General features: G+C 46.9%; 1 protein-coding gene across 1 annotated transcript; it reads left to right on the top strand.

The window, feature by feature from the left end:
* The first annotated feature begins 273 nt into the window (after positions 1 to 273).
* Positions 274 to 9592, top strand: KRT76 (keratin 76, type II). The gene is made up of 9 exons (XM_012001954.1): positions 274 to 923; positions 2106 to 2320; positions 4079 to 4139; positions 4862 to 4957; positions 5483 to 5647; positions 5745 to 5870; positions 6522 to 6742; positions 8145 to 8179; positions 8621 to 9592. Exons 1-9 carry the CDS (start codon positions 324 to 326, stop codon positions 9034 to 9036), a joined length of 1935 nt encoding a protein of 644 aa, XP_011857344.1. The 5' UTR covers positions 274 to 323; the 3' UTR covers positions 9037 to 9592.
* The last annotated feature ends 4127 nt before the right edge of the window (positions 9593 to 13719 follow it).

Genomic DNA, 13719 nt, shown 5'->3' on the forward strand with positions numbered 1-13719 from the left:
CTGAAACCCTTGAGGACATCACACAAAGAGAGGGAGGAGAGCTCTAGCATTTTGTCAACTGAGGCAAGTTTAGGTGATTAAGCTAAGAAAGCAAAGCCACTCTGGCCCAGAGGATTATCTTTGAGGTGTGTTGGGAACCAAGAAGTAACTTAATGCCTACGAGGCAAACCAAACCCAAGATGACTCTCAACTAATTGCTTGCCTCTCCTTTTGCCAAGCCAAACTCCCTGGTGTATAAAGGCCAGTCTCCTCTCTTGTCCCCATCCCTCTCAGCTCTCAGCTCTTGCTAAGTGATCACTAGGTCACCTCCAAGCTCTCTCACTATGAACAGACAAGTCTGCAAGAAATCCTTCAGTGGCGGGAGCCAGGGTTTCTCCGGCCGCTCTGCCGTGGTCTCCGGCAGCAGCAGGATGAGCTGTGTGGCCCGCTCTCGGGGAGCTGGTGGAGGGGCCTGTGGCTTCCGGAGCGGAGCAGGCGGCTTTGGCAGTCGCAGCCTCTACAACCTGGGTGGCAACAAGAGCATCTCCATCAGCGTGGCAGCTGGTGGCTCCCGGGCTGGAGGCTTTGTGGGAGGGCAGAGCAGCTGTGGCTTTGCAGGTGGCTATGGAGGTGGCTTTGGGGGCAGCTATGGTGGTGGCTTTGGTGGTGGCAGAGGAATAGGTAGTGGTTTTGGAGGGGCTGGTGGCTTTGGTGGAGCTGGTGGGTTTGGTGGTCCTGGTGTCTTTGGTGGGCTTGGCAGCTTTGGCAGTCCTGGTGGCTTTGTCCCTGCGGGCTTTTCTGGGGGAATTCAGGAAGTGACTGTAAACCAGAGTCTCCTGCAGCCCCTCAATGTGGAGATCGACCCCCAGATTGGACAAGTAAAGGCCCAGGAGCGGGAGCAGATCAAGACCCTCAACAACAAGTTTGCCTCCTTCATTGACAAGGTGAGGGCAAGGCCAAGAGGTGCTGTGAAGGGTTTGGAGTGCCTAGGGGTTGGTGTAGAAAGATGCCATGGGGACCTGTGAGACACAGGGTAGGGGTGCCTGGCTCTTGTCCTGGTGCTGCCTTGGTCCCTACAAGATAGTGATCATGCCTCTTTCACTTTTTGGGCCTTGTTTTTCCAGCTGTGAAATGGGGGGAAGAATTCCTGGTCCTGGTTTCCTACTAAGAGTGAGATGAGGGTAGATGAAGTGGGGGTCCAAACACACTCTTAGCTCTTTGAAGAATGAGCCATTAGTCATAAAATTATTGCAGTTACTTTAATTTCTCCTGAAAAGCAATTGCTTGATAATCCAAACTAGCTAGTAATCAAAAACTGTGTTAGCACAGATCTTGGGGCTGCCTCTAAATGAGGAGTATTGGCAGCTGCCTTACCTTCCAAACAACGCTGTGCTTCAGCCAATGTTAAATTGAGCTGTCCATGCTGGGGCAGATGAGGGTGTGCTGGGTCTGCGTGGTACTAAGTCCAGGATCTGAAGGGAATTTCTCGTTTTTTAATTTGGGAAAGATGAAGATTTAGAAAAGACAGAACTAGAATTTGTTGAGTGATTACGCCATACCTGTTATTTTCATGTGTTTCCATCACATGGAAATACATCACATCATATGAAGGAGGTCTTCATATGTGAAACTTCTAAAGAAATGTTAGACCTCATTGACTGTTTTCACTGCCTTTATGGAGCTGAAAAAAGCTTACATCTAAAAAACAATGACAAACTTTATTTGTGCTGACTTTCTTTAGTTGTATTCTGAAGGACCCCTATAGACCCAGGGCAGTCCTGGGTTTGATTCTTAGCTTTGTCACTCAGTAGACTTGTCATTTTGGGAAACTTAAACTCTTTGAGTCTCAGTTGCCTTATCTACAAAATGGGGATCACAGCAACTCCTTTATAGGTGGTTGTGAGGATTAAATGTGATGGAAATACATGAAAATAACAGGTATGGCATAATCACTCAACAACTTCTAGTTCTCTCTTTTCTAAATCTTCATCTTTCCCAAATTAAAAAACAGGGGAAATTGCAGATTGAAGAACTGGGTTCCTTCTCCACATTTCTACCATGTGGGATGGGCAGCCCCACGTGCCCAACTCAAGAGGCTGACTCCTTTTCTTCCCCCTTTGATGCAGGTGCGGTTCCTGGAACAGCAGAACAAGGTCCTGGAGACCAAGTGGGAACTGCTCCAGCAGCAGACCACAGGCTCGGGGCCCAGCAGCCTAGAGCCTTGTTTTGAATCCTACATCAACTTCCTACGCAAGCAGCTGGATTCACTTCTAGCAGAGAGGGGGAACCTGGAGGGAGAGCTGAAAAGCATGCAGGACCTGGTGGAAGACTTCAAAAAGAAGTGAGGGTTCCTCCTGGGGAATTTCCCCTTCTGGGGAATTAGCAGGGAAGTGTGGTCCTAATTTGGGATTTCAGCTGTTCCCAACTGTGCCTTCAGTCAATACTCTGGGATGGATTTATTGAGTGAAGCATGACCAAGCAGAAGGGGGTGAGAGGGTGGGGACTGAGACTCCCAAGTGGCTATGACACAGATTTCAGTCTGCAGGTGGGCCCCCTCCTATTCCAGCCCAGAAGGACAAAAGAGTCCTCGCAGAGTTTAGAACCCTTTAGGATGAGGAGTCTGACACACTTGACTGTACATAGGAATCACCTTGGACACTTGTCAACAATGCATATTCCTGTATTCCAGTCCTAGGTACTCTGAATCATAGGTGTGGGGCAGGCCCCAGGAATGTGAGTGCTCCCCTAGCTCCTGGGGATTCTAGGCAGATGTCCAGGGCTGCACTTGGTAAAGGCCTCTTTCAGTGAGTCTCATCCAATGTCCTGTTCTGCAGTTTTGGTTTGCCTCCTCCTCAACGTTCCATGTTGCAGTCCATACCCGCTGAGGTCTGTGAGGAGCAAACTGGGCCTCTCAAGGTGGGAGGGAGCTCCCAACTTCCCCAGGATCAGAACCCACAGGGACGGGCACCTGCTCTGCCGTGGCCCTATTCCAATTCAACCGCACGAACCTGGTGGGCACCCACTCTGTGGCAGGCTCTGTGCTGGGCTCTGGGAATCCAGTGGCAACTCAGATTCACATTCCCAAAAGAGGTTTCAGAGACCTCTTTCCTCCTAGAGGAAAGAAAGAGGTCCTGCCCAGAGACCTCTTTTCTCCTAGAATCACTCCAGTTCCTCAAGCTTTATGAAATACAAACTCTTGGTAGTAGATTTTAGTCCTTAACAGGCAGGAATCCCACCACTCTGATGCATTCAGAAGATATGAATTCATTTTTAACTGAAATTCTTACAAGAAGTAACTGTAATTAAGTAAAACAGAAACAGAGGAAACAGGTAGAAATGCCCAATGAGAGCAAACATTTATTTCACTGGGTTCCATACACACACATTGTGCTTTGCAAAGTCAATCAAAGAGCTTAGGCAAATAGTCAAGCTCCTTGAAGTCTGCCCTTTCACCCTGACTGCCCATACCTCTGCCCATCACTGGATGTAGAGGGAAGAGGGCCAGGCAGTGCCCTGAGCTCTAAGAGGTCTCTGGGCAGGACCAGCTACATGATTTTCAGGGCTCAGTGCAAAATGATAATGCAGGAACTTAGTTACAAAATTATTAAGAATTTCAATCATGCCTGTAATCCCAGTACTTTGGGAGGCTGAGGAGGGAGAATCACTTGAGCCCAGCGGTTCGAGACCAGCCTGGGCAACAAAGTGAGACCTTGTCTCTACTAAAAATTAAAAAATTGGCTGGATGTGGTGGTGCATGCCTCTGGTTCCAGCTACTTGGGAGTCTGAGGCAGGAGGATTGCCTGAGCCTGAGAGGTTGAGGCCACAGTGAGCCATGTTTGTGCCACTGCACTCCAGCCTGGGTAACAGGGTGAAACATTGTCTCAGAGTAAAAAAAAAAAAAAAAAGAAAAGAAAGAATGTCAATATGGTGCCAGCATTGAGCTGAGTGTGAGGACCCTGAGCCCAGGGTCCCATGTAACTGCACATGCCCATGAAGCTGGTCCTGTCTCTGCACTGGTGAGAAGAGTGCCTGGAATCCTCATCTCTCTTTTCCACTTCTGAAATGCCAGTGTTCAAATGTGTGCCTCTTGTTGTTCCAGGTATGAAGATGAAATCAACAAACGAACTGCGGCAGAGAATGAGTTTGTGGGGCTCAAGAAGGTAGGTGAGCCTGGACCAGCATATCCAGGTTCCCTTTCTGGGAGCTGCCCCCATGGAGAGAGTGCACAGCCAGCTGTTCAGGGCACAGTGACCTTATATGGTGTGTGAGATTGACACTTTTCCTTACATTTTTGGAAATGAAATGTTTAATGAAGGAAGCTGCTCTAAGTACATTACCATGGGAAAGTATGTTAAAATGTTACTGTGACTAATGAGCTGATTAGCAATGCGAACTAATAATGAGCGCTTTATGTGTAGAATTAATCAAGATTTTCAGCCTACAAATGTACTCCAGATGCTATTAATAACAATCAACAAATACTTGTAGCATATTTAAACCAGTCATCATAAAAGTGAAGTAGTGAGAATACCCTAATTTCTGTTCAGGAGGGTGGGATTTCTGGTACTACACAGCCAAAGTCACATACATATTAGGTAAATTTTTTTCTACCCTAAAATCAGATGGTTACTCTTAATTTCTACCTTTAATCAGATGGTGGCTTATGGTTTGTATTTTGTTAAAGCATTAGGATTTGACATGTCAAGCAAGGAAAAGGAAGAAAGCCACTTTGAGTTTCCTTATTTTAAAAGGGAAGATGAGAAGTCACAGTTAGGAGGAGAGCTAGGGGAGGAACAAAGATGAGACATGAGGGCTTAGGAAAGAGCCACTGGGTGGGAGGGGAACAGAGGGTCATTCTCTGGGTTTCTGACCTCCTCTGCAGGATGTGGATGCGGCTTTCATGAACAAGGTGGAGCTGCAGGCCAAAGTGGACAGCCTGACAGATGAAGTCAGCTTCCTGAGGACCCTCTATGAGATGGTGATTCCTTGGTTTGCAAGCTCCAGAACCTTCCTGTCTGATTCTTCCCAAGCATAACTTCAGGGGACAGCCAAACAGCACAACACTCACAAAACCAGCAATGGGGCTCAGGACTCAGCTCCACCCCACCTGGGAAATGTTAACTGAACTCCTTCAGTTTGCATAGACCTGAGCCACAGGTCCTCAGGCCATTTTGCTCTGCACCTTCTCTCTGGCTCCTATACTCATATTATAGCTGGCTTCTTCATAATATTCCTCCCTGCTGGGGGCCCATGGAAACTTACACAATAGGACTCACTGGCTGATACTTTCAGGCTGACAGCCTGATTATATTTGCATATTTTGCATATTTCCTTTAGCCTTGTTGTCTAACATCCTTTAGGCTGTAGCCAGGCATAAAGTGTGAGCTTATTTTTCCAACTGATCCACTTCTAGCCCCATCCTTGGGATATCTCCGCTAGTAGAGGATTCCCAGCATCCCCTGGGCCAGGGGATGGTGAGAGTAACGATCCATGTTTCCTGCAGGAGCTGTCCCAGATGCAGAGCCATGTCAGCGACACGTCTGTGGTTCTGTCTATGGACAACAACCGCTGCCTGGACCTGGACAACATCATTGCTGAGGTCCGTGCCCAGTATGAGGAGATTGCTCAGAGGAGCAAGGCTGAAGCTGAGGCCCTGTACCAGACCAAGGTGGGAACCCTCCTTGTGTCCTTAGATCCTGATGACCTTCATCAAGAATGTGCCAACACTTTGCAAAAGCCATTTTGATTGTTTTTTCCTCTGCTAGCTTGGGGAGCTGCAGACCACAGCTGGCAGGCACGGGGATGACCTGAAGAACACCAAGAGTGAGATCATGGAGCTCAACAGGATGATCCAGAGGCTACGGGCTGAGATTGAAAATGTCAAGAAGCAGGTGGGGCTGGGTTTAACGGAGAGATCCCGGAGGTCTTCTGGGCCCTGGAGAGAAGCAGCACAAGCTCTGCTCCTCTGCTACGTGCTCTCTCCATCCTTTCATGGTGTCACATGTGGGATAGCACAGTCTTTGGGAAACTCTGTTCTTCCAGATGTTTCTTTTGGAGGTTGAGCTTCTTGGAATGCTCACTCAAGAAAGATGTTTGCTTATTCCACTTTGCCTAGCAAATCTTGCAGCTGCAGTGCTGGACTTAAACACTCAGCTCTCAGCAGGATCTGCCCTTAGTGAAGCTGTTTCTCACACATTTCACATAACCTTGATGGCTGTTCTGTATCATTGGAATAAAGTGATTAGGCAAGAGAGTTTTTAACAGTCTTGCAAAAAAGATTAGAGACTAACCAGAGCACTACTACCTGTACCAGCATAGGAAAGCAAATTAGTGCTCCCTTTCTTGATGAGCCACAAGTCGATTTCTATGCGCCAAAGAAGAATTAAGCAATTGCAAAACGGACTTCTTTTCTCTGCACATGCTCCATTGAGATTTCTAATGAAAGGGAGGAAGGGATGCAGGATGTGGGGGAAGAGATCCACTCATGGTAAAGATCAAGTGTTTGTTTCCGGGTCACTATGCTAATTGATCTTCCACCTCAGAATGCCAACCTGCAGACGGCAATTTCAGAGGCTGAGCAGCGTGGAGAGATGGCCCTCAAGGACGCCAATGCCAAGCTCCAAGACTTGCAGGCTGCCCTACAGAAGGCCAAGGATGACCTGGCTCGGCTCCTGCGTGACTACCAGGAGCTGATGAACGTCAAGCTGGCCCTGGATGTGGAGATTGCCACCTACCGCAAGCTGCTGGAGGGAGAGGAGTGCAGGTGAGGGGTCATGGGATCTCCATTCTCCAGATATGGTTTTAGAGTGACCTTTGATAGTGTGAAAAGTGGGCAAGATGATAAGGAGAGGAACACTCAAAGGGCAAGGAGTGTCTTGAATGACAGAGTCAAGGGTTCAAGTACCACTATTTTATGTCCATTGAGACCATCTAACTCTCAAATGTTTAATGGGCATCAATATGATGTTACATATCTCTACTGAACTTCACTGTGTGCAATGTATTAGGAAAGTTCTTTGGCATTATGACAAGTGATAGGCCGGTGCTGTCCACTGGAACTTTTTGAGATGATGAAGATGTTCTATTCTTGTGCTGTCCAATACAGTAGCCATTGGCCACTTAAGCACTGGAAATGTGGTTAGTGCAACTGAGAAACAGAGTTTTACATTTAATTTAATTTTAATTAACTTAAATAGCATCATGTGGCTACTGGCTTCATATTGGAAAGCTCAATATAGACAGTCCTACAAGCCCCACCCATGAAGGGAGTCCATATGGGGAGATGGTTCATACATCCATGCTCTTGGAAAATAATACAACATTAAGCAGCAGACAAAGTCTTAGCGAGTGGTTATTGAATGCTAAAGGAGTGTCAAGAATCGAGAGATCTTTCTGCTGAGTTCCTGCCCAATGCATCATGTGTTCGGGGGTAGCTACCCCTCTGTCCTCGGGTAGCTCCCAATCTGATGAAGGAAGCAGAACCCAAGTATGAGAAGGAAAGCGAGAGTGAAGATGATGTCAAGTGTACTAGGAGTCATAGGATGAGGAGAAAGTGGTCAACACCGGTGGGCACACATGGGCAAGGTGTGCACACCCATTCCATATCTTCTCAGATATGTGGACGTGCCTGCTTCATGAACAAGACACAGGAAGATGGGCAGTGTAGGTGGGGCATTTCAAATCCATCCTGCGTTTAGTGTCAGCCCCTCCCATATTTTCTCCACCCTGAACAACCCCCATCATGTCACCACCACCCCAGGAGGGCTCATTGTGGAAGCCTTCTTGGAAAAGGAGAATTGGAGATAAAAAAAAATCCAGGGCTGAGTTGAGAAAAATGAAAGAGCATGCTAAGGTGGGAAGATGGTCTTAGCAGGGGATGAGAGGTGGGGACAGGCCAATCAAGGCAGATCTGGGTGTCAAGTAGTTTGCCTAGAGAAGATAATCTCTAAGTGCTAAGGGGAAAAGGGTGGGAAGTCTCAGCTCTTGAAGCACCCCCCGTTCTGGGGAGATACGGTCATGGAAACAGACTTGGAATAGGCTTTCTTCTCGCAGGAGCTTGACCCCTAGTGGGGCAAATGGGAGGGTGTGGCTCCCAAAGTTGTGAACTCTCAACTCTGGTTATTGACTCATTGCAGAAATAATTCACCTCTCCTCTTCCTTTTCAGGATGTCTGGAGAGTGTCAGAGTGCCGTGTGCATTTGTAAGTAGTCTATTCAAAAAACCCTCTCCCTGGGTTGTAAGAAGGGCAACTAGAAATAACCTCACTGACTGACCTTCAGGCAAGAAGGCCTGTTCCATCCAAGGAGGTCAGGCCACCTGACAGTGTCTAGGATCTCAGGCCTTGTCCACACGCTCTGCCCCTAGCATAAGCTGACAACCTCTCAGGCCAAAGATAAAACTCCTCTGGTTTGGGGAGTGGCCTAGGTTGGAAAACCAGAAATTTCTGTGGATACTTCTGGTTCTTATTCTTGGGAGAAGGCACTAGAGGCCAGGCTCACTCTCAAGGTTTGCAAACTGAGGCATTAGATAAGTTAGCATCTTTCTGGAAGTCACAGAGCCAAGCAGGGTGGGGATGTAATACAGTGCTTGGCTTCCAATTTCCCAGGCCCTTTGCCTGAATTGTGTGCCTGTTGTCTTGTAGCAGTGGTCAGCAATGTCACCAGCACAAGTGGCAGCTCTGGTAGTGGCCGTGGAGTTTTTGGAGGGGTCAGTGGCAGTGGTGGCTACAGAGGCGGCGGCAGCAGCAGCGGCTATGGAGTCAGTGGCGGCAGCAGCAGTGCCTATGGAGCAGTCAGTGGCGGCAGCAGCAGCAGCTATGGAGGGGTCAGCAGCGGCAGCACTGGGGGCAGGGGTAGCAGCGGGGGCTACCAGAGCAGCAGTAGTGGGAGCAGGCTCGGTGGTGCAGGTAGCATGTCCATGAGCCACAGTGGAATGGGCTCCAGCTCTGGCAGTGTCCAGACTTCTGGAGGCAGTGGCTATAAGTCTGGTGGTGGAGGCAGCACCAGTATCCGCTTTTCCCAGACCACGAGCTCAAGCCAGCATAACTCCACCAAGTGATCTTCTGTGCCAAATCTCTATAACCACCTGCTTCCCACTCAGCCTGCAATAGCGTTTCCCACTCTCTGCTTGGCATCAATGGATGCACATGGGTCAACCACATTTTTCCTCAAGTTCCCTGGAGAAGAAGCTGAACTTCTGGTTTCTCCACTCCCATGACCTTCCCAGGGCCATGGAGGTCCAGCTGCTGGTCTGGGATGATGATGCCCCTGGAAACTTTCCTGCAACGGCCCCTTACTTTGGACAGCAACCTCTGAGTCCAAGCCAGTCTTGGCCTTCACAGCCTGGCCTGTTCCCACTCTGGCCCATCTCCCTTTCTTACTGGGAGTTGGTAATTTGAAGCCAATCATCTAAGCACTGTCTGAGGAGGGCAGAGTCATGGGTTCACTGCTGGAGGGTGCATGGTCAAGATCTCCAGACTGCTGGTTCCCAGGGAACCCTCCCTACATCTGGGCTTCAGATCCTGACTCCTTTCTGTCCCCTAATTCCCTGAGCTGTAGATTCTCTGGTGATGAGTATGCTGAACTTTCTTTTCTCAATAAATTGCACTGAATTTTACATTCTGGTGTTTGTCTTTTATTCCAGGAGTCACAGAATAGATCATAACCCAAAAGTGATGAGATATCAGGTGATGGTGATGGTTTTCCAGGAATTTACAAGTGGGCATAAAGGCCACTGAATAGTCTTGCCTTCTCCATCTATTTGGTTAGGTTGTTGTGATAGGTCTGCCCAGGAGTATGTTGTTTAAGGGGAGACCTTCCCCACTCCCAAGAAAGTCATCCCATCCATCCTCCAGCCTCTAAGCAGGCCTCTGCAATTCAGTCTTGGAAGAAGAGGGTTCTGCAGTTCATCAAGGAAACAGATTCCACTGGGACTTCAGTTCCTTTGTTCCACCCCCATCCCAGCCAGACACAGAACCAATCCTCCTTCTGCAAACACAGTTCTTGGAATCTGAAGGGGTCAATACATAACATCCTCTTCTCCTTGCATAGATTCTGAGCCAATTAAAAAATAGGACAAATGAATGAGCAGATGGAGGGCCAATATTGCCTTTATTACCAATAAAGCAGATACTGGAGCATGTGGTTTTTTTTTTTTTTTTTACCTCGGATGGAAAGGGCTTCTCCTATCACAGGACCTCAGGATTAGGCCAGATTTTCTACCTGGGCAGGGGCAGCCTAGGGCCACTGCGGCCTTCCCTATGGGGTCAGATCCCTAATAGCCGAGGGAGAGCACAAGAGAGAAGAATATAATCTTGCTGTGGACAGCCAGATCCTAAGAGATGGAGGGGCATTGCTCTGCAAACTCAACTCTTCCTTCCAAACTCACCGATCAGGTAAGAGAGTGGGTGGGAGTGTTAAACTAGTAAAACTCACTCCAGGTGGGTATACAATTAGGAACGGGGATGATGTGTGCCTGCCCTCACACCAGCATTTACCAGCCATTTTCAGAAAACTGAAACCCGAACCCAGGGAGCACAGGGGTAATGAGATAGTCACTGAGAGAAACCAGGAAAATTGGGGGCCTCAGGAGATGACATTTAGGATCTGTGATTTTTCCCTACCCCGCCCCCCAACCAATCCCCTCTGCAGGCCACTAAGCATGGCAAAATGCTAGTTTGTAAGTCACTGTAGACCAAGTGTTACTGCCCATAAGTCAGGTCAGGGCTGGAATAACAAGAGGGCATCTGTACATTTGTCTAATGTCCAAGGGGAGTGCCAGGGCCTGGTCTCTATATTTCTGAGCCTTAGCTCACCCCATTTAATCTCTAAAGTACTGTAGCCCTGGCCTCAAGAATTGGAGAAGAGGACATTTTAAAGTTTCTATACCTGAGAGATCAATAAATACTTGCCCATCTTTTCATGGCTTACAAGCAGGAGGTAGTGCCCTTTCCACTTTCCCCTGGCCTAGCTCTGGGTACTTTGAGCAGGCGCAGGCAGTTCTGAATTGCTGCTCTTACTGGCCTTTTAGAGTCGCTGCAAGAAACATAATCGGTTGTCTCCCCAACTCCCCACAGGAAAACACCCTGGGAGCTCTGCTCCATGTGTTGCTGGGTAGTAATCTCAGGGCCCTGCATAACAGGTGGGGAACTGAGCAAAAGTTTGGTGGTCAATTGAAAGGATGAATAGAGATGAATAAGGGAAGTGGGCCTCCCATCCCCTCAGCCTGAATGAAAGATGGGATAGGTCACACGCCAAGGTAGGACAGAGTGAAAAGTTTACAGTGAGGACCTAGGACACTCTTTTGAACTCTTGTGAGGAGGAATGGTGGAGGGGGCTACCAAGGGAGGCAGTGAAAGACTTAAGAATACCTCGAATTAAAGGAAGGGGCCTATTAAGAAAGGCACATTGTAGAAGAAGCCTGGAGCAGGCCTGGGAAGGAAAGAGACTCTGGGCAATATGGAGGAAGGGCAAGGGGTCAAGGCTCAGCTATCCAGACCAAATCCCAGGAGAACTCCAGGACTAGTGTCATATTCCATGTTCTTGACACAGTGGCACTGAACCATGTGACAGTGGAGCACATGGTGAAGCTCCAGGGTGAAGGCATCATGTCTGAGTCCAGGATAGGGGCTGGGGAGAATAGAACATTTTGAAGACTGTGGGAGACTGGCAATCTTGGGCTGTCTCAGTCTTACAGAATCCCTCAACCCATCGCCCATCTAAAGACAGAACTGGGGCAGCTCTTTGTGTTTGAAGGCAGCCAGGGTAAGTACAGTAGGTATTTACCTGTGTGGAATGGTCAAAAGGGTGACAGGAACCCTTCGGAATTCATACTTGAAATCCTACCAGTTGTCTTTAGAATTAAACAATCTGTCTCCTAGTGGCAACTACTTTGTTGTTTTCCATCCTTTATTCTTTATCCTTCACTCTTCTGCCTCTCCTTCTAGATATCTTTTACTAAATTATAAAAGCAACACACATTTAGAGCAAAAATGCATAAAGTTTTAGCAAATTAAAAGAAGATTAAGATCATCTATGATTCTACCATCCTGACATTTTCCTACATTCATGCATGTGCATGCATGCACACATATTCATAGAAATATATAAAATATTTTACAATGGGGTCTTAATACATTCTGCTTTTTAACTTGATTTTTCACTTAATGTACTGTGGAATTTATCCATTTAGTTATTCAACAACTATTAATAGACTGAATGCCCACCATTTTCTAGCTACTGTGCCAGGCCCAAGGATACAGGGGAGAACACATACAGTTTCTGCCCTCATAGCTGATAAGAAATTTACTAATTAACATCTTTCCACAACAGCAAATGTAGATTGAGATCATAATTTTCTTTTTCAGTGCAGATTCTTATTTTTACTTAACAAACAAAATCAAAGGTACACATTAGGAACTATAAACAATTACATGTTTTTCTTCTTTCTAGAGGTGTGACATATATGTTTTCTAGTCAGCAATGTCCTACCAAACATTTTACTAACATGAAGCCAGACAGATGACCTTTGATACCTCTGAAGCCTTTTGCTACCTCCTCTTACTCAGGCTGAACTAGACCAGTGGAACACCATTTTTTTGCAAGAAAGATTTTGAAAGGAAGAAGAATAGAGTTGGAATTACAGAGCTTGAAGAATTACATTTTAGCAAACTCACTCCCACCCCAACCAAAAGCCTAACAGACTGATTTATACGGAAAGGATTTTAAGTAAATCTGTACGAATACACTTAACATGCTGTAAGTAAAAGATATTTTTCAGTTGATTTCCAGCACATAGCATACATTCATTGATGTCCAGTAAAATAGGAAATTCAATAAAAAAACCATTTTTGCCTTCATAGCACTACAATTAAAAAGTACAAGCCATTGAATACTTAGATCTTTAAGGGGCTATTCAGAAATTCTAAAATCAGATCTACTGTATTAGTTCTACCGCTTGAGTATTCATCTACAAAAATATTTTTTCAACAATGATGTTTAGAAAAATAAAGGCTTCTCTAGAAACTGTGGGACCATATCAGGACTAGCAGAAGACAGTGATAAAAGTACTGCAAACCCATGCCTAGGAATTGATTTTCCCATGTAGATTTTGGTTAAGGACATGTTTTTCAGTTGCTTCCTTCGGCCAAGACTGGCTCTAGTTTTCTCCTAATAGTGGGCAGAAAATAGGAGCTTCAGAAATCTCAAGTCAGGGGCAGTTGGTTTGAGTGACATCCTAGATAAATACTCCCAAAAAGTAAAATACCTGCACAGGTGGATCCCTAGGGTTGATGGACTACAAATCTTACCCAAGTGAAAGAGCTGTGAGCACACGAAAGTTTGGTGCAAAGCCTGCCTGTGGTATTTGGGACAGGGAGGGTTTGTGATGGTGTTATTTTCCATGTTGTTGACACAGGAACATGTATGGTGAGAAAAGGGGTCTTCCAGGTGGAATGCTAGACACAATCTCTTGTCCCAGAGTAGTCTGACCCTCAGAAGTTCCTGAGAGCGGTGTCTACTTTGGCAAGGGCAGTAGGGTTACTGAATACAAGAACGTGTTTCAGGAAAAGCAGAGGTCCCTGGAGGGTAAGGTAATTATCTTTTTGATTCATCAATGCTTAACATTAAAGAAGAGCGGCAGAGTCAGTCTTTCCAAGACATATTCTGTCATTAGGAACAGACGCTTCTCCCCGCCTACTGGGCCCATGATGTCCAGAAGGCTCCCACTGCCTGGAGACGCGAG

This window comes from Mandrillus leucophaeus, unplaced genomic scaffold (genome assembly GCF_000951045.1).
Source record: "Mandrillus leucophaeus isolate KB7577 unplaced genomic scaffold, Mleu.le_1.0 Scaffold118, whole genome shotgun sequence".
Classification (NCBI taxonomy): Eukaryota; Metazoa; Chordata; class Mammalia; order Primates; family Cercopithecidae; genus Mandrillus; species Mandrillus leucophaeus.